Raw genomic sequence first — 25,209 nt, 5'->3', positions numbered from 1 at the left:
AGGCGAGTCTGTGGGCTATTTTATGGTAAGTGTTGTTGTTGACTGTCGAGGCTGATTGCCATGGCTGCAGTGTGTAAACAAACCCGGTGCGCAGTTAAAATGAGATAACGGGAAACAACTGCTTTCAGTGCTCCTCATTTAATATTTATTAATTAGATGTGTGTTTGTGTGTTTGTGTGTGTGTCTGTGTGCGTGTGATATAATCTTGGCAGACAACTCCATCTTTATTCTAAATACATTTTAACTCTGATTTAATTATGAAATTTCCCAGTGAAATAGGGTCACAGATAAGTGTTTCCGGGGGACTACATTACTGACGCACCGCGCCAAACTACAAAACCGCCTGTCAACTTCACCACAAGAAAAATATACATATTTAAAATGCCGTAAGTGTATCGATTCACATGACTCACATTTTCTCTGATTTAATAACACTGTTTCAACATTGCGATAGATACTATAATTTCAACGATATATGTTTTCATTTTACCCTTCGTTACTATTATGCTGTTCAGCATTAATGCCAAAAAATACGTTACATTATATAACATGAATAACATTTTACCCGTCAAAGGTCCTCCACGTAAGACAAATTCTAAGAAATATTTAATACTTCAATGTCACACCCTGGATTTAAGTCTTAATGGATTTGGGTTTTTACAGTACTACTGTAGTATCATAACTCACAGATAAACCTAATATAGCTAACGTTAGTTCAAGAATTGTCACACGTAATATTAATATCATCTAGCAACCGCTATATTTTAATACAGCTATTGAACTTGAATGTGTACAAGTGTAATTTGAATTAAAAACACACATCTAATGTACAATGTGATAATGTATGAATGTAAGTACATACATAAAGTACTGAATATCTATTTGGTGTCTTTTTGTAGAGTCATCCACATAAATTTGCAAACCCCAAACTGTTAAAGCGTTAATTACTAAAATGACAATAACTGCTCATAATGATGTAAGCCTTTCGGCTTCTCTAATAAACTCTAATTTTCTATACAGTGTGAAGAGAGCCCTTCAGTTACAAGACAAAGAAAACGTGAGTTCATTTAACCATCTCTACCATTTATTTCCGATCAGAAATGCCTTTTTCATTTTCTTTTAATGTTTAGTATTTCAGCCCATTTTAAAGTGTCAGTAACCATAAGTTAAAGACTTCTTTATTAAAAGTATAATATCACAAATAAATCTATACCAGTACTTCAAATGAATCTATTTTAGAGCCCAGCTAAGAGGCGAGCACCAAACAGGGACTATTCCCCCATGACTGGAACCCAAATGAGTCCCACTACAAGACCTGCAGGTACTAAAACCCACAGACTAGCTACTGTATTTTCTTAGACCTATAAAACGTATATTTTGCCCCCCAGGAGTTTTTGTTTTTTGATTTTTTTCATTGTGAACAGAGCAAGATGTGTGTGTTCTTTTCGCTTTCGGTGATCACCATAAACAATCCCCTGCTCATGTCATGTTGTTGCCTAAATCCTGTACAGTAGGAGGCTCTTGTAATCCGGTGATACTGCACTTAGATTAGCTGTCTTTGTGGCCATTAATAATATCTTTGCCCATGCTGATTTGATAAATTGCTGACATTTAGTGCTTCATCAGCAGGTAATTCCAGAGCAGGTGGGAAGAAAACGAATCCCGCTCAAAGAAAAGAGCCCATGACAGATGCTGAGAGGTAAGGATCTAGAAATGTCCTTTTAAACATGTTGATGAATCCTGTAATTTTTGTAATAATATTTAAGATTTTTCAAATAATAAGAAAAGAGAATAAAAATACATACTTAATTTGTTTATAAAGTTATTGCTTAGCTGTTGGCCCATGCATGGTTTAATTTTTAATTCTGTTGTTGACTTACTATATGAAACTTTTTACTCTATATTTTACATAAACCAGAGTGCCATTAAGGTCTATTTTTACAAAGCTACTAACATTGGTATAACTGGAGCAGTGGAACAGACAGAAATTTCTCCTCATTACTGGATATTTCCTTTGTCCCACTTGGCTGATAGCCATTATGACTGATCAGAATTTAATGACAGGACATGGAGGGAGTTTCATCACCAGCCAAAAGCCTCGTTGATTTACATAGCACTAAAAATAGTTGGATAAGGAGAGTTTAAGAAAAGACCTATTTCCTTTCCAACGCATACTAACACAGAGCTCCGTGTGATCCATCAAGACAAGCATTAGTTTTGAATTTTATAGTGCAGTCATTTAAGAGGAAGCTAGTTAAATATATATAAAAACATCAATAAAGAGAGCGGGCTTATGATTCATTTAAGAAAGTATTCATTTGGGGAGTCAAAGCCAAGAGAACTTCTCGTGCAAAATGTAGAAGAGATCTTGAGTGTGATTGGACGACGGTCCTTGTATAAGATTTTGCCAACCTTTTAATATGTCTTCCAATATTTTTAAACATGTATTAAAAATAAATGAATATCTTATTCTTAGTCAGCTTGTCTTCTCGCAGACTAAGTAAGGATATCGAATAGGAATTCGGAATTCAGTGTCCTCCTTATCGAGCACATTTTCTGCAAGAATGTAATATGTTTAAAAGATTTCGTCCTGGCACTTGCTTGATTAAAAAAATAAAATATAATTAAAAAATATTGTATTTATAATTGGTAACATTTTGCAATATAGTCCCATTAGTTGATGTCAGTTAATGAATTAAGCAACAATGAGCAATACATTCATTATGTTATTTTTTAATCTTTATTAACAGAAAAAAAATGTTCATAGACATTAAATAATATTAATTGATAACCTTTGGATTTTAATAATGTGTTATTAAATGTTGAAATTGAACATTAACTCATAAATTATTGATAAGTAATTCTCTTTGTTAGTTAATGCATTAACTAATGTTAACAAATGGAATCTTATTAAAAACAAATAAAAGTGTTATTAACAGATTGGTTTCAAATTTGGTCTTTCATTCATTTTTTAATACCTTTTCCCCCTCAGGATTCTGTTCCTCAGGTCTAAGGTGAAAAAATCATTCAAGGACCTCATGAAATACAGGCAGCAGCTGGAAACATTAGTGGTATGTGGATCTAATATAGTAAGAAAACCACAGTGTATCATTTTGTAGCCAATTAAACAACTATTTCAGGGTCTGAACCATGCACCAGACAGTAAAAAGGCTGCGTTTCATCTAAATGAATATATTTGGTGCCTCAATCCTGAATTTGTGGTACAGACCTAGACTAGGCGAAGCTTATTTGATGTGTGAAGCAACTTATTGAGGTTGCAACAGAAACGCCATATATGATGGCAGATTGTTCTTATATGAATGTTTGTTTGTAGTCAGTAGAGGGCAGTAGTGAGCTGAGGAGTCTCCTGCTGATGAGTCCTGCTGATCTACAAACTGAACTCAAGAGACATGAGAATCTGTGTGAGTCCTTCCTCTTTTCTGCTGTGATGCATTAACTGCACAATGCATGGAAATAAAATGATTCACTTTCTCAAGGTCGCTTTATAGACATTGTTTAAACAATTTATTCGCTATTAAGAGTATTGGCTATCAGTTCTTGCTGTGGGTGAAACATAAAACGAAATCCTTTTTACTTTCCAGGTGCTAAAATTGCATCGTGTGCAAATAAAGCAGACAAAAACAAGGGCCATTTCCAAGGTGAGTGAATTTGGGAATCAAATGAATGTTCAGAATTGACTTTAGGAATTAATTTACCATTTAAAAAGCATGAATGATAACACTTATCTTAAGCGGATATTCAGTCTTAGTAGTTCTGTCAGATCAGAAAGCAAGCTGTACACAATTAGTTATGTTTCAAATCTTGAATGTTTCCCTATCACAACACAGTCTTTGATAAACTGACACATGGATAAATGATGTGCCATATAGAATTGATTCCAATTCCAATTACATGATTCTGAGCCCACTGCTTTCCTTAAAAGAGCAAGAGAAAGGAAACATTTTGTGTTCCACTTATATGTGAGTCATGATTGATCTTGGTCACATGGGACCCCTGAATAGCCATTTATGAGATTTGGTTTGTCAGTGCGGCATGTTCATAAACACTTGTCTCGGTCTTTGCAGAAATAGAAAGTTTAACTCTAAGAAAAATATTTCATTTTTCTAACCCAAACAAGCCAGAACTCCTCTTCGTGGGACAGAATTAATTCGATTATTTCAAGCACACATTCAGCCCCCAGCAAAGCTGCACTTGTGATTCAATGGCACAATGGTGATTTGTTGCAACTCAATGGTGGGATTGTGATCAAGTTCAGCATGTTTTTAAGATAAGGTCGCCTGAAATTGTTTTAATTAGTCACACTCGAGGACCTCTGCGTATATGTTGCTTGTAGCTCGACAAAAAAGGAATGTCACAATCTTGATCACATGGTGGAGCATGAAATATATCAATGTAGAGAATAACAACAACAACAGAAAAAAAGAGTGTTTTCACATTTACATCCCTAGAAAGAGAATTAACCCTGTTAAGACATTATAACATACATTGACAATAAAAAAAAAATCTAAAATAGCCATTATGAAAAATTATACAAATTTTGCCATTATGTAAGAATTTGGTCCAGATTTGACTAATTTGGGGCTTTAGATATTCTTTTAAATAAAACAGTACTTTTATACTTCAAGAGTGCATTCAATTAATCAAGTGACAGTTTAGATAGGTTTAACATCAAAAGAATAAATTGCATTTTAAAATGTTATATTATAGATCAACATAATGTATTAACATTTTAATTTAGATTTTTTTTTTGTTTTTTGTTATTAAAGACCATTTTCACAGAAACACAGCTTAATACGGATCGTTTCAGTAAGCAGACTTCAGTTATCAAACTGAGCATCAGAGTATGTCCTGTACAAATAATGTGTTTCTTTCCAGTGAGGTTTTTCTCATTACATTTTAAGTAGTGTTTGAAAGCTTGAAATAATCTCAAATTCCCTTATCTGTGTTCATAAATTTATTAGATTTTTTTTCTACATTCACAACTGGCCCAGAACTATTTTTAAACTTTAAATAAATGATACTTAGTCAAATCATATGTAAGTAGTTGAAGATGTTGTATTTGAAGCTCTCTTGGGACATCATTAGGTCCTGGCACGGATCACTAATACCCTGGATTTCACAGAGACACATCATTGCTATTAGAGTACTTGAGCCATACAGGAGCTGGTGCGGATGACATATGATGGCGAGGATATGACACTACTCGTGTAAAAGCAAGCTGAACACCAGGCAGCGTGATACCGCCAAGACAGCTGAGAAAATCCACAAGGATATTTTAACTTTGACAGGCAAACCGCTGAATCCATGTCCCTAACGGAAGCCCCTTCATCGAATGGCTTCCCAAAACATAACCTTGGGCGAAAGGGCAACTGGCAAGCAAAATGTTAATGGCGAAATGGACAAAAGTTTTACCTAAGCATTCAAGAGAGGCCATCCCTCCTAAACAATCAGATCGGCTGTAAATTTTCCGGCTCATTCAGGCATTACCAAGTCCCGAGCTTCACGCTACATGTTGCTGATGAGCGCAAAATGAGTAAAGAGAGAGTGCAATAATTCTCAAGCAAGTTTGTCGCCTGGACAGAGGGTATTGATTATTTCTGTGTGGCGAGAGATTTGGAAAATTCAATTAAAGGAGCTGAGCAAAGGATTCATAAATCGGCCCATTCTACGGCCATACAGAGACATTGTTATGTTCTCAATCAATGTTGCACTTCACAATATATTTTCTTTGGAGCATGAAAATAAATAACATTTAAACAGTTCTGCTTACCGCTGAAACAAATTTGATCTGCTCCGTCTACGCGCGGCAGCCCCCCGTGCGCATCAGCAGATGTAGTAACGTATTTTTATGGCAAGTTTTCCATAAGAAAATCCTATGTAATATGAATTTCGCAATGACAAAATGAGAAGGAAGGGGACGGATCAGCAATATAAAAATTGATCAGGCCACAGATGGGGTAGAGTCATGGCAGATTTGTAAGACAGCCTTAATAGACTGTATTAAAAATTCCTTAAAATGTAATAAAACAAATAGGTTTTTGGTTCTTGGCCGGGACGGGGTCACAGACCCTGCTAATATCACATCAATCCTGGGCTGCTGAAGGATAAATGGGGTCTGTTTGGGGAACATTTGAGTCTTTTTGATGGAAAACACCAGCACAGTTAAACGACTGCTGTATATTAGAGGGCTTTGGGTGGGGAGGGTAAAGTTGAGCAACTCTCAGCCTGTGTTTTGCTCTCTGTTTTGTTCACACATGTCCCGCAGGAATAGGAGATGCATTTAGTCAGTGCATTTCAGATCATTTGCATTTAGATCATCTAGCAGCTCTGGGAGCTGCAGCAGTCTACAAAATCTATGAGTGATGGATGGATTTACTTGATAAGTTACACGTGCACGTGTCTCATTCATGTATTCTCAAAATGATCTAGTCTCTTAAGCTAGATAAAGTGTGTGGTGATGTGTCTATGTTGCTTTCACAGGGATGAAACAGACTGGCAGCTCTTATGAATTTCTGAAGGCAATCTTAAGGTATGTCTCCACCCCCACCCGGGTTTGTACTGTACTCATTGCAACTTTAAAAGCTTGTCACATTACAGAGATTCGTGTAATTGTACATTAATTAGTATTGGTTTTTGGGCTGTTTTGACCCTGCACACCCTAGCACCTACCCAGAATCCTTGGGTAACATGCTAGCACACCTTACCAAGCACATAGCAACATATGTGCAACCGATCTTCTTAATCCATACAAAATACAGTTATCATGAGATCAGAAAGTTATTTCTAGATAATTATGCTTAATTTAATAGCAACTTAATTGTACAGGTTTGATAATTTCACAGAACTGCTTAATAGGACAATTTCATGCATATATAAACATTTAAAAAAAAAAATCTTTTATACGGTCAGGATACATTAAACTGATGAAAAGTGACAGTGAAGACATTTGTAATATTACAGAATATTTCTTTATATATATATATATATATATATGTATATATATATATACATATATATATATATATATATATATATATATATATATATATATATATATATAAAAAAATACTGTTCTCATGAATTATTAAATAAATGCATCTTTGGTGAACATAAATATTTTTACTGACCCCAAACTTTTGCACTGCCATGTAATTATGTCAGTCTATTTAATTTCAATGTTTTGTAGTAATTTAATAGACATAATATATTATATTATATTATACCACTGACTATTACATGCAATATGGTTTTTTTGTTTGAATATCATTCTGTGCAAATGGAACGGTTCCGGTTTTGGCAGAGCCGCGGTTCTCTGTCAGCTTGTTTGATGTACACTGAACATCCTGTCAGTCTGAAAGCGGCGAGATGTCTGAAGAGGCTGTCAGTCTTTCTGGCGTAGTCAAAATGAGACAGCGCTGCCGAGACCTCGCCATCCCATCTCAGACACATTTACATTGAATCCATTCACTGAGAATCTGACAGAATGTTGATTCTACAATACACGGTGTGCTGCGTCGCTGCGAAAATAGTGTTCTTACTGCTGGCATACAGTCCCATTAGGGCTGATATGGGGAGGAATCTATGCATACACCCGGATAGGTATTTAAGAAAGCTACAACAGATGTTGGAAAACTACACATGCCCAGATATACAGAAGAGTATTGATGGTGGATCTGTCTCTTTATTTTGGCAGCCGCTGAGGGATCATTTTTCGATGTACGACATGGACGGCAGCTGGTGCCTGCTCAAGGTGGATCACGTAACTCTCTCTTTATCACTTCTAGAGGCTGTCTCAAGGACAAAAGCTTAAGCTGACCTAACAAAACACACACTTGTCACACACTTTGCATTGCTACACTTGAGAAGAACAAGAACAGCGTTTCAAAATTCGCTTTCCAAGATGTGTAACTAAGTACTGCATGACTCAATATGAAGATATGGTTAATATTAGCACCATTCATTGAAATTGTATCATGCACTCCAGTATTATAGCTTGCTGTTTGCACTATATTATATCGAGTAAGACAGTCAAACCAAAACCTGTTCATTCTCTCATCAGACCTCGCTCAGGCTGTAACACACTAGCCCCTTTGTGACCTGATAACATTTATAGTTGTAATGGATTTTTTTTAATGGCCATCATTAACTCGCACAAAGAAGGGGGAAAAAGATTGCTTGTATTTTTTCCCCTTGGTATTTCAGCTTTACAGCATTATGTTCTGATATGTCTCCTTCCATCATTTTTGTTTTACAGCTCATGAAGTTGAAGCGTTTAAATGCATAGCTTTAGTTCTAGCCTTCAGTCATTGGCAAGATTATTCCTTTGTATTAATTAATATTTTTCTAAATTTACTACTTAAAATAATATTAGTAGTTTATTATTATTATTATTTTGTTTATTTGATGTTGCCGTTTGCTTAGGACTGCATGATTAATAAAAAAAAAAAAAAAAAAATGATGTGGCTTAGTGAGGTTTTTGTGCTACAAAACTGTGATTTAAGTATATGCACATTGTTTAATAAACATTAGTGTTACATTTTTACAGACGTACTGTAAACTAAGTGTATTATTTTCTTAAATTATCATTTTTTATTTTATAGGGAAATATAGTCATTTATTTTAGGAATTTATTTTAAAATAAGAATTCTAACAATTATTATAAATTTTTTTGTCATATTGCTATATAGATTCAAAAAAGAAATGGTAGAATTGTGTAGCAAATCTGAAGTTGTTTTTATTTTTATTTCAAGCTTTTTAAATTGCCATTAAATTGTTTTTTTAAAAATCATAAAGCAATCACATTAAATTACGTTTAAGTTTTTTTTCCCCCCAAATCGCACATCCCCATTTTTGTTCACTGTTGGGCCATTTGAAAACACTGGAGACACTTTCATTTGGTACAAAACCATTTAATGATGTATTAAAAATGTAAAAATAATGGTCTTACGGTTTGGTCATTTACACAATACCAATATCCCACTAACTGAATTTGTCTCCAAGGCAAACAAGTGAGAGAAAGTAACTGTATCTCCTTTCACTGAATACACTCTTCTCAACTCAAGCAAGATCCCTAAACCTTATTAACAGGAAATTGAATTTTCCCAAACTATTCCCATTCTGTTCGTTTCTAACCGAAGGGACTGTCCTTTCCTTTCACCGTCATCCTGGCTGTAGTTCTTCCTCTGACAACCAACGTCTTTGAAGACATATTTCAGTTTGTTTTCTTCTGACTCTTTTTCCTCTGCGGCTCCATCAACTGGACCTGGTTGAAATATATGATGAAGCCCAGAAAGTGGAGAAAGGAGAGGGCTGAGACCAGCACCGGAAACAGATCGGGAAACTTGGCTGGGGGCTTCAACCACACGCTCGTAAAGCTCAACGCTGCCATGGCCACCAATGAAAACCAGAACTGTAAAAGACAAAGTGACAACACTTATTACAAGAGAGAAGAAGTACCCTGACAAAGGTTCATTAGTTCTAGTCAAGTGCTCAGCATGACACGGATCCTTGTAACTTGATGTTTATTTTCCACCCTGTTTCTGGAAGGTGAGTCGAGGTATAAACATTAACATGTCTATTTACGACAGATGGAGTGAAGGATCAGTGGAAGTGCTGGTGTGAGCAACACGACCCCCCCAATGAAACTCTACCTTCATCGTAGGGCCCCCTTATTTATGTCTCTTGTGTAAATAAATATATCTAGGCAAACCTGTGTTAATGACTCGCGCTACAAAAATAGCACACCTCCTGGTCTTGAACATTCACACAAGGAGCTGTTGAAACATTCAGTCTTCAAAAGCGCTAAGAAGAGCACGGGGTCAAGCTAATGTGAAAGCTATGAGCCGTTCAGGTGGGCCAGTGTACTTAACTGACTTCTTCATAAGCGTCGATGTCATTAACATCAGTGGTGTGGAGTAACAGGCCGTGACGTCGATGTTAACTTACTTTCCATTTAATGATCCGGCTGAGGTTGAGTTTAGGCAGCCAGCGCTGAGTGAGTTTGCGATAGAGACCCAGTCTGAGCTCTTCTTCTGTACTTCTCTCGAAAGCAGAGAGTAGATACAAACTCAGAAAGAGGAATGCCAATGAGGTCACCACATAAGGCAACAGCAAACCGTCCTTCAGCAGAAGGGGGAGCATGCTATAGAAAACAAAAAAGTCAAGATTTGTACAATAAGTGATTATCTATCTCTGTTTATGATACAGCTGGTGTTCAGACCAATGTAGCAATCATCATATAGAGTACTTGCTACATCACATACATATACTGACACCAAGTGGCGTGGATGTAAAATCACGCAAATCTTTCTACTGAATACAAATGCATTATTCTTAGTCAGACAGGATCAATTTACTTCGCAACTTAAAGTGTGTTAATAGCAGGGCGACCAAGATAAAGTTCCTAGCATTCAATTGGTCCTGCCATTTCAAAATTAATGGACACCTAATGGCATGGATGTAGAAAAAACAAAACACCTTTAGATTTAATAAATTGTGTCATATTCAGTCTCTTCAGTCAGTTTCACTCTGACTAAAATGGCTTATAGTTTTAGATAAAAATAATGTTTTAGTTGATGGAAAAATTTAACCAACTATTTTATAAATTAAAAATTTTATACAGGTGCTGGTTATATAATTAGAATATGATCAAAAAGTTGATTTATTTTACTAATTCCATTCAAAAATAGAAACTTATATTCAGTCATTACACACAAACTGATATATTTCAAATATTTATCTCTCTTAATTTTGATGATTATAACTGACAACTAAGGAAAATCTCAAATTCAGTATCTCAGAAAATTTGAATATTGTGAAAAAGTTCAATATTGAAGACACCTGGTGCCACTCTAATCAGCTGATTAACTCACATCACCTGCAAAGACCTTTAAATGGTCTCTCAGTCTAGTTCTGTACTGCTGACTTGAAAGTTGTCCAAAAGATGACCATTGACACCTTGCACAAGGAGGACAGGACACAAAAGGTCATTGCAAAAGAGGCTGGCTGTTTACAGAGCTCTGAGTCCAAGCACATTAATAGAGAGGCGAAGGGAAGGAAAAGATGTGGTAGAAAAAAAGTGTACAAGAAATAGAGATAACAGCACCCTGGAGAGGATTATGAAACAAAACCCATTCAAAAATGTGGGGGATATTCACAAAGAGTGGACTACAGTTGGAGTCAGTGCTTCAAGAACACCTTGGCACAGACGTATGCAAAACATGGGTTTTAGCTGTCACAATCGTTGGGTCAAGCCACTCATGAACAACAAACAGCATCAGAAATATCTAAAGACAAAAAGGACTGGACTGCTGTCTGGAGGAGCCTGGAGGAAGAGAGGAGAGGCACACAATCCATGTTGCTTGAGATCCAGTGTAAAGTTTCCACAGTCAGTGATGGTTTGAGGGGGCATGCTTCACTGTGTTTTCTGAGGTCCAAGGTCAACGCAGCCATATACCAGGAAGTTTTAGAGCACTTCAAGCTTCCTGCTGCTGACCAACTTTATGGTGATGCAGATTTCATTTTCCAACAGGACTTGGCACCTGCACACAGTGCCAAAACTACCAGTACCTGGTTTAAGGACCATGGTATCCCTGTTCTTAATTGACCAGCAAACTCGCCTGACCTCAACCCCATAGAAAATCTATGGAGTATTGTAATGAAGAAGATGCAATATGTCAGAATATCCCAACAATGCTGAAGAGCTGAAGGCCACTATCAGAGCAACCTGAGCTCTCATAACACCTGAGCAGAGCCACAGACTGATCGACTCCATGCCACGCCGCATTGCTGCAGTAATTCAGGCAAAAGGAGCCCCAACTAAGTTTTGAGTGCTGTACATGCTCATATTTTTCATGGCCAAGATTTCTAAAAATCCTTTCTTTGTATTGGTCTTATGGCCGGCAGCCATATCACCCTGGAGCCCAAGACCGGTTTCCCACTGAAGCTAAGCATGGCTGTGCCTAGTCAGTACCTGGATGGGAGACCTCCTGAGAAAACTAGGTTGCTGCTGGAAGAGGTGCTAGTGAGGGTGCTCCCTGTGGTCTGTGTGGGTCCTAGTGCCCCAGTGTAGTGATGGGGACACTATACTGTCAACAAGCACCGTCCTTCGGATGAGACGTTAAACCGAGGTCCTGACTCTCTGTGGTCAGTAAAAATCCCAGGATGTCTTTTCGGCATCCTTGCTAAATTCGCCCATTGGCCTTAACCATCATGCCCTCCTAACAATCCCCATATCTGCTGATTGGCTTCATCACTCTGTCTCCTCTCCACCAGTAAGCTGGTGTGTGGTGGGCATTCTGGCGCAATATGGCTGCCATCGCATCATCCAGGTGGATGCTGCACACTGGTGGTGGATGAGGAGATACCCCCTGACTATGTAAAGCACTTTGAGTGCCTAGAAAAGCACTATATAAATGTAATGAATTATTAATATTATTATTAAGTAATATTCTAATTTTCTGAGATACTGAATTTGGGATTTTCCTTATTTGCCAAATCATCAAAATTAAAAGAAATAAACATTTGAAATATATCAGTCTGTGTGTAATGAATGTATATAATATACAAGTTTCACTTTTTGAATGGAATTAGTGAAATAAATAAACTTTTTGATATTCTAATTATATGACCAGCAACTGTATATTGAAAAATGGTTTAATTATCATAATGGTGCCCATTTTCCAGTAGGTCTTCAGTATTGCTTATAAAACATTTTCTGTAAATTGCATTGATGAGATCAACATATAGGCAATGTATTTAACCTCACACAAGTATATTAGACATGGAAGTAAACCTTTAGCTAACTAGCTTAACTGTTTCCATAGGCATTTGACTGAAAAACAATAATTTGCACACCAACCATACCATAGATAATACTGCTATTGAGATAGTGTTGACAAAATAAAACAATCTTTGTGTTTGCAGAACAGGTCATGACGCAGAAAAAAACAATACTAGCTGTGAATTTTCAACATTTCGCTATAATGAGTATAAAAAGTGTGCTAATGGTGTGCATTTGGGGGCAGAGAAAACTCTGGCAATGTGTTGTCTCTGTATGTTCTCGTGGATATTTCCCCTAATAGCGCAACAATTACACAATCATAGAATATAATACACTTATCTTCCATAACAAAGAACATCATGTCTTTGGCTAAAAACATAAATATGCAGCATTAAAACTAGTTTTGTGAAAGCAGTCAGTGCGATTCTAGAGAATGGTGGGTTGTGTTTACACAAAGGGGTCTTAGTTTAATGGTATGTGGGCTATGTCATGTAATCCAGTGATATCCTTACACTAAACTTCATTTCATTTCATTTCATTATAAAATAAATTTCATCTTTTTCGCCTGCACTTAACCTACTAACACCAGTACTTTTCCTCTTCTTGTCTTTTTCATTTACTTAAAAAAAAAAAAAAAAAAAAAAAAAATTTAAATACACCTGGCTATGCGTTCTATACTAGACTAACTGAGACTTGTCATGGCACTTGTATTCTGTTGTTGTTCTCTTGTTGACCTGACTGCTTCTATTGTTCTCATTTGTAAGTCGCTTTGGATAAAAGCGTCTGCTAAATGATTAAATGTTAAATGTTAAATGTTAAATGTTAAACCATGCACACAACAATTAGTGTGGACAGCTGGGACTCCCCTATCGGCTACTAGTACTCTTCTTCTCGCTATATAGTCATTCGCTGATTTTGTTTCTATCTTAACCATAAGGATTAATTTATAGTACTGTAATTTTCATTAAGTAACACATACTGCTTGATACCTTACCTGAAAGTTGATGTTAGTAGAAACCAAATGGCGATCAGAGGTATTTCATTGATGACAAGGCAAACTGGCCTGTAAAACATATATTTAACTTTTAAGACTATATTTACTACATTACAGATATGTTTACATGATACCAATGCTATAATTATGTAGTTGAGAGGGCAAGGACTAGGTATCAGTATCTCTCTTCAGTGATCCAGTCACTACACTTCCTCTGTCAGCTAATTTTTAACACCCGATAGAGACCCTTAATCCAGAAACATGCCTTACTGATTGACTAACTCGTGCAAGATATATGGGAACACAACATTTAAAATCTGTTGATTGCAGGTAGTTTTATGCATATGTTGTATATGATAATATGTTCGATTTATGACTATAAACATGCAGAACAGTGTTGCCAAGTTCTCAGTTTTACAGCGAAATTGGGCTATTTAACACTGTTGCCGCGGGTTGAAGCGACACCAAATAACGTGACATTTAGCCCCTGGGCAGGTGATATATAACCCCACCAGAAAAGTGTATTTACCCTTTAAATGTGATTGGGTTAGTTTTGAGTAGCAATTGGGTGAGTTTTGTTGTGAAAACCTGGCAACCCTGATACAGAACATGGGAAAATACAGCACTAATCAATCACTTAACTGAAAGTAAAGTTTCTAATGTTGAGAGATCAACAAATATAGCTTTTTTATCATAGGCTATTTTTATAATTATGTGTTGGGTAACTAACATTAATTATTGCTTCGTTTCTGCATCTTTATACACAATTATAACTACAGTGTTTATTAGGTAGACCCAATGTTAAAGTTAAAAAGCATAAATAACGGTAAAAATATCAAACAATATAAGTAAATCTTAAGAGGTTTCTAGTAATCACCAAATAATTATTTTCAGGCACTTAAAGTTATGAAACTGAACACTTCTCAAACATGATACTGTTATTTAGTTTGTCATATCAAATTTTGTCTACATCGATGACGGTGGGTTAAGCAAAAGTAGCAGTAGCAATTAGATCAAGTAATATGAATATTACTTGATATATTCCAGTTATATTCCAGTACTTACAAGGCTACTAGAAGGATAGACTTCTCATGGACTTGGAAGGAGAAGAGGAAAAAAGCCAGGGAGGTGTTCACCTACAGTAAAAGCAGATCAGGGGAGTCAGTGGTCAAAAATACAAGTCGTTGAACAAACACATAATCATGGCCCCACTTACCAAGGCAAGCTTAAACTGCCATAGAGTTGGTTTGGACAACAGTTTTAAAGATGTAGGCAGGACGAACAACAGAGTAAGAGCAAAACTGAAAGGAAAAAAGAAAAAGTTATTTCATTGAGTGCATCCATACTTTAATAAAAAGATTTACTATACACACATACGAAATACGATCAAGAGCCCCTGTTGCCAAAGCCTGTAATCCATCCCATGGAACTAGAGGACACGGCTGCCTGATCTTTTTATACATCCTCACAGTCAACAAGAAAGATCCCAGCATGCACGAAATGCATGAGATTCAGGGCTGGCCTGCTGAGCACTCACAGAATTGCTTGAAGCCCTCAATCATCATTCTCTTGGAGGAAATTGACCCTATTAGAGATGAATGACCCTAGTGGGACAAAAATCTGGTCCATAACGACAGATGCAAATGTAAGAGGCGAGATAAACTGTACAGGGAAAGCATATACATTATTTTAAACAGCTTGCCAAAGTGAACTTCTGTTCAGTCAGAAATCTTCTGTTCAGTCCATCAAGGACAGAAGTGAATAAAAACATGAACAAACTGAAGAGCTGCTTTATAGTAGAACATTAATCCGTTACTATAATCGAAAGCAACATTGACACTGTTTTTATGTTTAATACTGTAAAACTGCTCGCTTTAAAGTAATTCATTCTATAATGTGGTATATATAAAAAAATGTATGAACTGAAAACGTACAATAATAGTGGGTTAAACAAGATCAAGTGTACAGTATTTGGCTGGTCTTGTCATTTTAAAATTGCTGCCCCCATGAGCAGACCAGGGGTCTTATTTATTAGACTCTCCGTAGATTTGATCCTAAAAGTGTACATAGGCACAAAGGCTAGATCTTGTGTATGCACGAAAGTTTTCAGATTCATAAAACCACGTCAGAACCTGCGCCAAAATCTCTTTATAAATTCCAATCTTCAAAGGAAGATTGTGCGTATGTACATCTCCACCTTGACTCCTCCCCTAAATCACCATATATGGAGTTCACAACACCTAGTTTTACTATGCATGACCTCATCTGCAGTTTATAAATGAGACCCCGGCACCATTTAACATAAAACAGGTTTTATTAGGCTACTTGTATAACTTGAGGCTTCATCTCATATGAATATACATGATTTTAAACGTATTTTAAAAATCTTATTAGTTTATTTAGTCCCATTGACTGCAAAGTAAATTACACTGTCAAGGTCCAGAAAAGTATGAGAAGTATCATCAGAATAGTCCATCTGCTATCGGTGGTTCAACCGTAATGCTATGAAGCGACAAGAATACTTTTTGTACGCAAATAAAACAAAAATACGACTTTATTTGTTAAATTCCTTGTGGCGTGAGCTGACACAGAAGAGTGTAAGCTGTTTGCGTTCAGCACATATTCTCCAAAATGGTGATAAACTGATGTGGAGAGATATATAGGAGACAAACTGTTCAATAAAGTTGTAATTTTTGTTTTATTTGCATTCAAAAAGTATTCTCATCGCCTCAAAATACATTGGTTTAACCACTGACGGCAGAGGGACTATTCTGACAATGCTGTTCATACTTTTCTGGACCTTGACAGTGTAACTTACTTGGCAGTCAATAGGACAGTCACAAGCCTCCTGGTTTTCATCCAAAATATCTTAAATTGTGTTCCGAAGACGAACCAAGCTCTTTTTCGGGTTTGGAACGACATGGGGGGGTAAGTGATTAATGACAAAATTATCATTTTGTGGTGGAGTATCCCTTTAAACTTTTTAATTAGAAAAACATGATTGAGTGCACCCTTAAAACAGACCAATGAAAAAAATAATTACTGACTTAGACTAAAAATAGACTAAATAAAGACAAAAAAACAAAAAACAAAAAAAGGAATTCTTAAATGAACAGTCAAAGAAATAATCTTGACCAAGCCCTTGCACCTGCAGATTAGTGTCCACATATCAGTATCTCAAAATCTCTCCGATATCATTAGTTACCCATAATCCCACTGTGCCCTCCCGTTATAATTAGATGTGTTTCGCAAACATGGTAAGAGGGAATATACTGAGAAAGATGTTGAGGTGGTGATACATAAAGAGACAAAGGAAAAGGAGAAAGGGTGGCGGGTAAATGGATGGTGAAGGATTACCTGAGGAACAGCTGAGTCTCTCTGGACAGCAGGGTCTTGATCTTTATCAGCACATTCAAGCTGCACCATGTGTTAGCCACTTTATCCTGTCAACAAACACATGCTGTCAAAGTCACTAAACTAATGCACTCCGGACAGAATGACACAATGAGAACGAATGATACACTGACCGCTAGGTCAGTTTTCAAGCTCTTTATGAACAGTTGTTTAAACTAGTGGGACTTCAGGGGTGTCAACTCAAATTAAATTAGGGCCAGAATGAACAAAACTTCATTTAACTTTATGTTTTAATAACTTACACTTGAGTAAAATAAAAGTTCATTTAAATGCACGCAAATGCCTTTAGATTACCTAAGCATACAAATGAAGAGTTCAAATATAGGGAATATTACACAACAAATACAATGCACTGCTCTTTGTAACTCTAATAAGGCACCTAAAATCTAATATTAAAGGTAATATTTTATTACCTTCCTGTAATAAGTAACTTTCTGTTGGAATATAATATAAAATTATAAATATATCATGCCAAAATGAAAAAAATAAATAAAGTTTTTTCATTGTTACCAAAGCTATATTATGCCTCAATGTTATTTCAGCATTAGCTAAAATTAACTATTAGAATTAGTTAACTATAATTAATGAAAATTTTTAATACTTTTTTATGAATAATTTATATTTTAATATTCTGTTTTCACTTTATTTTTGAGTTTTAGTTTTAGTAAATTTAGTATTTCAATTATAGTTCTTATTTAGTCGAGTTAGTTCTATAATATTTCTCATTTTAATTTTTGCTTTTTTTTCAAATGGTCTATTATTTATATTATATTTAACTTCAGCTTTATTTCAATTACCTAAAATTTAAAAAAAAATAGTTTTTGTTTTTAGTCAATGGCAGTAGCACTGTTGGACCTACAGCCTTGAGTTTTTCATAAAAATAGTGTATAAAATTAGGCAGCAAACAAATGTTAAAGTGAAGGTTTTGTTCTTCCTTGTTTTCAATAATGTTGCAGCTCAAGAAAATACCCTTTTCTGAAATAACCACAAAATTATGATCATGCTTACAAAATTAGCATTGACATATAAGGCAAGTATCTTTAAATGGTATGTAGCTTTTGAAGAGAAAGCACATAAGTGACATTACTCGGCGTAATCATTTCCCAACTGAAAGCGCAATAAAAATTCCTGTGGGCATTCTTGGGGGGCATTGGTACAAAGGGCAAGGGTGAAGTATTACACTGCCATTAATTTTCCTGTCAAGTAACCGTAATGTCAAAAAAAGCTATGCACTTATTTGTAAACTTACAGACACAGGGTTAAATGACTGTCCTAATGCATACCAAGGACATTAATAACGTCGCAGAGGTTGCAAAGAGTGCAGTTTTACCACATAAAGAAGACTAAATTGCACCCTTCAGGAAACTGATCCGAGTCCTGCTGACCTTTCTGCTGGGGTACCGACATGTGATTCCTCAAAGACTGGTGGCCATTAACAGTTGTGCAACAACAGAATTAGTAAATGTTATGAAAGTTTCAGCCCTTGCTTCTGAGAATTTCTTCATAGTGCTCAATCCTCGAAAACACAGCTGCTGTCTTTCACAGCTGTGTGAAGACGAGTGGACACTACAGCTGAAGATGAGACCCACCGATGAGTCCCACTTTGAAAAATGTTTTTTGTCTATACAGTGAAAGTCAATGAGGTCCACTGACAAATCATTGACTTTCTTTGTGTGGTCCAAAAAAAAAAAAAAAAAAAAAATCCATACTTGCTCAGTTGATTAGTCTCAGTACATTAAGACATTAAGTTTCATATGACGTTTTGTGAAATGTTATATTAAAATTTGGAAACAAGGCCTTATTAAATTTGCATACATTTTCACAACTGAAATCTAAACATTGTATATAACCAGGTTCAACACTGTTTGACCCTAAACCCCCCATTCCACAAAAACAGCCTTAAAAGATGTGCATTTTGAGGAACTTCTGATTTGAATTCCGTTAAGCTTATCTGTTCTTTATCGAACGAAAAATGCAGTGGTTTTGGCTGTAGTGCCATGCCTAAATTCATTTAATTTTCCTTTTTCTACACACACACACAAGAGCACAGATTTAGCGATCAGCTAAATATCATCTAGCTTTACCATGCTCCGATATATATGATAGCAAAAGCCAAGACTCGCTTAGCACTCCGTCCGTCACAAATGCTCAAGGCTCTAGGTTAGAATTACTCACACCTTGTGTATTACGTTAGCCTCATGTCAGGCAAATGCATGATATATTCCGGGCCCTGAGCCCTGCAGAATTTTCAATTACTTCTCACAACACAGCTACTTTGACAACAGAGTTTTTGGGGGCATTTCAAAAGCAAGCCGCAGTACTTGTGCACCATGTATTTCAGTATTGACTTACAAAAGGCTTTAGACAACGAACAGGACACAGCTCTAATTTTCCAATAAACTCAACATGAGACCCTTGTTTACTAATCAGATCTAAAGGATAAATCCTGCAGTGGACCCAAGGGGTTTCATTGAGGTAATCTATGAATACAGGAGGATCTGACTGGCTAGATGTGTAATAAGTCAGTCTTCTATTTGCATTAATATCACAGATCCCAAACTGTATGTTTGTGTGTATCTACAAAGGATTTCGGCAACAGTGTATTTATGCATTCATGCATGCATGCAATGAAAAATTTAATGCATGTGGATGAGGATTTCAAGGGCATTCCCTGCATTGGAAATTTTATAACGGGCAAGAACAGAGCTGAATAAGCATCACGTTGTAATGATGTGTTTAAAACTCACTCCTTAAGCAATAAATATGACTGATAAATTTGACCTCAGTGTTTGACATAAGTAGAGCTCAAAGCCCCTGACCCAACTGTGCAAATACTGTTCTGAATGTTATCAAATAGTAAACATGCATTTCTCAATTAAAATTTTAAATTTTAAGAAATAAAAAGGAACCTATTTCGATTACCTTGAAGGAGTTTGCCATTATTGTTTTGATATGTGACATTATGTGAATTACCTCAAACAAACCCCGATCAACGGGGAAAAGGCGATGAAGAACTTGTAGAGGTTGTTTGGGGTCAGACAAAAAAGGCATCCAGCAGAGGGCAAAGGTCACCAGTACAGTCATGGAGATCTTGACCAAATGAAAAAATCTGTGTACACAAAAAAGTAGCGATAAAATTACAATTGTGTAAACATAATTGCCTTTCAATTTATTCCGTGAACACAAAGATCTAAAAATATATATTAAAGGGATAGTTCACCCCAAAAATGTAAATTCATTTATGAATTACTCACCCTCATGTCCTTCCAAACCTGTAAGACCTTCGTTTATATTCATAACACAAATTAAGATATTTTTGATGAAATCCGAGAGCTTTCTGGCCCTCCATAGAGGCAACACATCTGAAATGTTCCCAGAAACATAGTAAGGAAGACGTGATTTGGAGGAGAATAATTCTTGAATAAAGTCATTATTTTAGTTTTTCTTTTTGTGTACAAAATATTCACAAAGCTTCGTAAAATCGCTGTTGAGTCACTTATGTCCTCACTACATTTCTGGGTGTGGAGAACATTTCAGTTGCGATGCTGTCTATGCAGGGACAGAGAGCTCTCGGATTTCATCAAAAATATCTTCATTTGTGTACAGTAGATGAACAAAGGTCTTACGGGTTTGGATGAGGGTAATTGATGACATAATTTTCATTTTTGGGTGAACTATCCCTTTAGGTAATTTTGTATCATCCACGAATAACATTGTCCATTCTCATAACAATTAAACAATGGTGCTCTAACAATGGTGCTTTTTTTATGGTTCGCTGATTGAACATTTTATACAAAATTGTCATAAAATTATATTAATTTAATCATAAGTTGAAAAAAAAAAATTGAGGTGTTTTATACATTCAAACAAATATTTTCCATAATGAATGGGTCATAAATCAGGTCACCCGACTTTCGAGTAGAGACAACATACTCTCACAGTTTTTCAGTGTACTGTATACTGGAGCAACTAACACCTCTCAGCTGTAGATATACAATTGCACGCACAGGCATAGCAGGGAGGGTCAGGCATGGCCAGAGAGTCATCTGGACATGTCTCTTCCCAGGCAAACTAATCCACCAATGCATCTGCCTCCAAATGCCCTTGGTACATTGTTACTAAATCAACAAATGCGAGACACATAGAGCAGAGTGCTTCCACTGAGACCGGCTGCAGGACTGGTGTAGAAATGCATACAAAGTCAAATTGAGTAAGAAAAGAAAATCCACATGTAGTGGTGAAGTGTCTAATAATGATGAACATTAAAGATTTGTTATTTTCAGGCATAAATAAGGCAATCAGGTTATGAAACTTGCAGCTGGATTAAAAGCTGAAAACTTGCAGCTAAAGCTGTAATTATAGCAGTCAACAAATGTATTATTTCATTTTAAGCAAAATTTTCATTAACAGGGCTTTTTCACTTATATGCACAATTACTGAGATTTGGTGATTATTCAGGTTTAGCCGTGAACAAATATTTAACTTTTAATTTAGGTAAAATTTTTATTTAATTTAATTTATATATACACACACACACACACACACATATATATACACACTACAGTACTACTGATCAAAAGTTTAGAATAATTATTTTTTTTATTTGAAAAAAGTCTCTTATGCTAAAGCTGCATTTAATTGTTAAGAAAATACAATACATAAAGTCAATAAGCTTTTTTCTCCATCACTGATTGTTGTATACATGTCTACTGATACAACTAAAAACTACTATTGTTGAAAGCCTATAATTGGCCTCAACAATTTTCAGGCCTACTACACTAGGTTTGGTACCATCTGGAATATCTTGAGGTCTGCTTAAATAACTCAGTTAATCAATTTTATCATATTATTGGAATCAACTTTAAAAAAAAGTGCAATGTTTGTGCAACAACTCGAATGACTCACCCTCTCCCAGTCAAGCCCTGCTTGATGCACTTGCCCAGGAGGTAACAGAAGAAAGGGAGTGAATGATATAATTCCATTTGCTTGTAATTGAGAGCCAAAGTGAACGCCAAGGAACCAAACAAGTCCCAGCCCAAACCAAGTCCTAGAATCCCCCACAGAGCCAGACCCAGGCTCACACTGTTATATCTGAAATTGCAGTTAAAGAATATGCACATGATGTTCATTTTGGATTTTAAGTTCTTGACATAACTGAATAGCTTAAATGAATAAATACCATAATAATAAATAAACACTATAGCAATTAAGATTAAAGGATACTGAAAATGACCGTAGTCAATCAGTATAAGTCCTGGATACAGAAGGATGGAGAAAGCTGCAGCAACCTACGAGAACAAAATGGTACATTTGGACCAAAACAAATCCTGTTAATGATTACAAATACAAATTTACAACATATCAATTCAAAGGTAGTCTTTTAGTTACCTTTTGTTTAGAGGATCCATCGCAAAAGTGGAAGCAGTAAAACAAAACTGCTGGAATGTAGATCAATATATCTGTAAAAAGAACTGTTGGGTCGAGGAAGATTAATATGCATGAACACATAAATATTTATCCTAATTTAAAGAGATTTACATCATTTAACTATAACTAGATGTAACCATATGACTGTAAACTGTTAAAAACATTATAATAGATTATTCAGAGCACTTCAATGCAGCGATTTAAACAAACTCTTATTAAACTACTTATTAGAGTTACATTTTATATATTAACATACTTTAAATTTTCATTTTAAAAATGGCAGAGGAGTAATTTCCCCCGAAAACAATAATATATGTATGGTGCATGAAATAAAAGCATAGTTGAGTAATTGTATACACAGAACAAGCATATATTTTAATTTTAAAAACAATAATAATCAATATCATGTTTTAAAAAGGGTGGATTAAAGCCCATTATAATCCCAGCATTTATGCGAAATCAAAATGAAAATTCTGACATTAATCACCTTCTTGTCATTCCAAACCTGTAAGACCTTCAGTTCAACTTCAGAACAAATTAAGATATTTTTGATGAAATCTGAGAGCTTTCTGACCCTCCACAGACAGCAGCACAACTGAAATATTCCCAGACCCAGAAATGCGGTAAGGACATCGATATAACCGTCCATGTGACATCAGTGGCTCAACTTCAATTTGTGTTTTGAAGATGAACCGAAGGTCTTACAGGTTTGGAATGACATGAAGGTGATTAATTAATGACAGAATTTTCATTTTTGGGGGAGCTATCCTTTTAAGAGGTAGAAATTACACTGTGACAGGCATCTAAAATATCTGAAATAAATTCCTGATATTAATACATACCTGTGGCCCTCATGAACAACTTATGTGCGTGGCTTTCATAGCCTCTAGATGCATACAGCTCCACCCATTCAGGATTGAGCAGCTTTGCTCTAGAAAAATAGACACAACACAAGGCAAAATCGAAATCATCATCAAGTCATGGTCAACTGATAAATAAAAAATATAGATGCTATACCAGGTAAAAGAACACTTACACGTATGCACAGACCAGACTGTGATATGCTGTCAAAGGAGGATAATCAAGGCCCCAGTAGTTCAAATCATTATTTGTAGTATTGAAGTACCTAGAAGAAGAAAAAAAAACTGTTAGGCCACATTCATATAAGGCGTTGGACTTATAAATAAAATACTGTGAAATTTAATTTCTACAATATATGAGGAGAGGGAGCATCGCCAGTTTTGGCCATAAACGAAGATTGAAAGACTAACCATTCATGAACAGGTAGATTGTAAGTCACTTCTTGCCAGTGTCTCTGTGCTTCATAGTCACCGAACATTGGCGGTTTACCTGCACCTATTCCATCAAATGGCATGCAAAAGAGTATGATTTATTCATTAAAACGCAAATGTATACGGTACAATATTCATCACGTTTAACTTTCTTTCACGAATAATGTTTATCCCCCTTGATTAACATTTAAGATTAGCTGATCTTGCTTATTTACGGTTGAATGAGTTGTTCCGAGCACTTGTAGCTGACTTTGACGTGTCAATTTTACTGTTCCTAAAGAAACCGGTGGTTCATTTAAACCAACCTGAATAGGAATGAAAAGACACTGCCCATCTCGACGTTAAACCGAGCAGCACACATAGAGAGATAAGGCTCCAGTTCTCCATGTCTGTTACCCTTTATACGACTTTTGATTTAAAAAAAAAAATCATAAATCTGTAGTATCGCTCATGCTTTCCTAGAGAGCCGAGTCGGCTGAGATTCACTTCCTGAAACAATACGTCAGCGGAGTGGCGCTCCGTGATGACATCATACATGAGCACGTGGTTGCAGCGATTGAACAGTTTTGGCGTTTGGGGGGCAAGATCTGATTTGTAATTTTGATCCATGATGTGATTAAAACTTGAAATTGTTGATAGAAAATAAGTTATGACTTAAATAGAGTGTTGAAGTGCAGTCCAGTAAAGATTTTGCTAAATGATGATCCTGAATAAATAAGCAATGATCAAATAATGGACTGGACCATCGCCAGGTAAAGACACTTAATGAACTGCCTTTTGCCTAATTACCAATGCTATGAACAAGATTATGAAAAAATAGGGGAAACCTGATGTGTTAATGTTCAACTATATCCCATAAAATGCCTAAATCAATGCTGGTCAAAAAAGGTCATAGGCTATTAGGTAAATATATCCCCAGTTAACGAACAATTTTGATTTATAAATGACAGTTATTTTAGAACCGTTTAAAATTTAATTACAAGGACATGCGTTTGTTTATCTTTAAAACGGATTAAAGAAACACAAACGAAATGGAATTTGTTGAATTTATGGAATATTTCATACTTTGCTCAACATGTTGACTTTCAGCTGCGTTACTTATGTTTGTTGCCATGGCGATTTGATTTAATGACAAAGAAAGTTTGATACAAGAGCCAATATAACTTTATTTAATTGAAAAAAATAAATTTGTTAGTTTATTATTTATTTGTGTCATTTATAAATGACATCATCCCATCAATCGAATTGATTTACTCAAATATCGTAACGTTATATATAGA

General features: G+C 35.7%; 2 protein-coding genes across 3 annotated transcripts; one reads left to right on the top strand and one right to left on the bottom strand.

Moving 5' to 3' along the window:
- Positions 1 to 38: 38 nt before the first annotated feature.
- On the top strand, positions 39 to 8,959 carry itgb3bp (integrin subunit beta 3 binding protein). 2 transcript variants are annotated; one of them, XM_052559423.1, is made up of 9 exons: positions 39 to 386; positions 1,021 to 1,057; positions 1,240 to 1,321; positions 1,630 to 1,699; positions 2,993 to 3,071; positions 3,335 to 3,422; positions 3,603 to 3,659; positions 6,502 to 6,550; positions 7,715 to 8,959. In XM_052559423.1, exons 1-9 carry the CDS (start codon positions 382 to 384, stop codon positions 7,719 to 7,721), a joined length of 474 nt encoding a protein of 157 aa, XP_052415383.1. In that variant the 5' UTR covers positions 39 to 381; the 3' UTR covers positions 7,722 to 8,959. The 2 variants fall into 2 exon arrangements, with proteins under 2 accessions (XP_052415383.1, XP_052415382.1); XM_052559422.1 differs by having other exon boundaries at positions 1,627 to 1,699.
- Positions 8,910 to 24,457, bottom strand: alg6 (ALG6 alpha-1,3-glucosyltransferase). Its single transcript, XM_052559421.1, has 14 exons — positions 24,235 to 24,457; positions 23,909 to 23,993; positions 23,674 to 23,763; positions 23,480 to 23,568; positions 22,599 to 22,681; positions 22,434 to 22,498; positions 22,116 to 22,301; positions 20,184 to 20,319; positions 17,154 to 17,239; positions 15,013 to 15,097; positions 14,862 to 14,932; positions 13,797 to 13,865; positions 9,967 to 10,162; positions 8,910 to 9,430 (listed from the first exon to the last, which is right to left on the bottom strand). Exons 1-14 carry the CDS (start codon positions 24,314 to 24,316, stop codon positions 9,233 to 9,235), a joined length of 1,521 nt encoding a protein of 506 aa, XP_052415381.1. The 5' UTR covers positions 24,317 to 24,457; the 3' UTR covers positions 8,910 to 9,232.
- Positions 24,458 to 25,209: the final 752 nt, after the last annotated feature.

This window comes from Carassius gibelio, chromosome B6 (assembly GCF_023724105.1).
Source record: "Carassius gibelio isolate Cgi1373 ecotype wild population from Czech Republic chromosome B6, carGib1.2-hapl.c, whole genome shotgun sequence".
In the NCBI taxonomy this organism is placed as follows: domain Eukaryota; kingdom Metazoa; phylum Chordata; class Actinopteri; order Cypriniformes; family Cyprinidae; genus Carassius; species Carassius gibelio.
The sequence above is the reverse complement of the archived record's forward strand: the minus strand, read 5'-3'. Positions and strand labels throughout refer to the sequence as shown.

Bases quoted from the DNA above. Each gene is read 5' to 3' on its own strand.
- alg6 (XM_052559421.1), bottom strand. From the start codon at position 24,316: ATGGAGAACTGGAGCCTTATCTCTCTATGTGTGCTGCTCGGTTTAACG. The intron at 15,098-17,153 runs GTAATCCTTCAC...TTTTCCTTTCAG, and splicing joins GAGACTCAGCTGTTCCTCAG to TTTTGCTCTTACTCTGTTGT. The intron at 13,866-14,861 runs GTAAGTACTGGA...TATGTTTTACAG, and splicing joins TCTATCCTTCTAGTAGCCTT to GCCAGTTTGCCTTGTCATCA.
- itgb3bp (XM_052559422.1), top strand. The intron at 1,058-1,239 runs GTGAGTTCATTT...AATCTATTTTAG, and splicing joins AGTTACAAGACAAAGAAAAC to AGCCCAGCTAAGAGGCGAGC. The intron at 1,700-2,992 runs GTAAGGATCTAG...TTTCCCCCTCAG, and splicing joins CCCATGACAGATGCTGAGAG to GATTCTGTTCCTCAGGTCTA.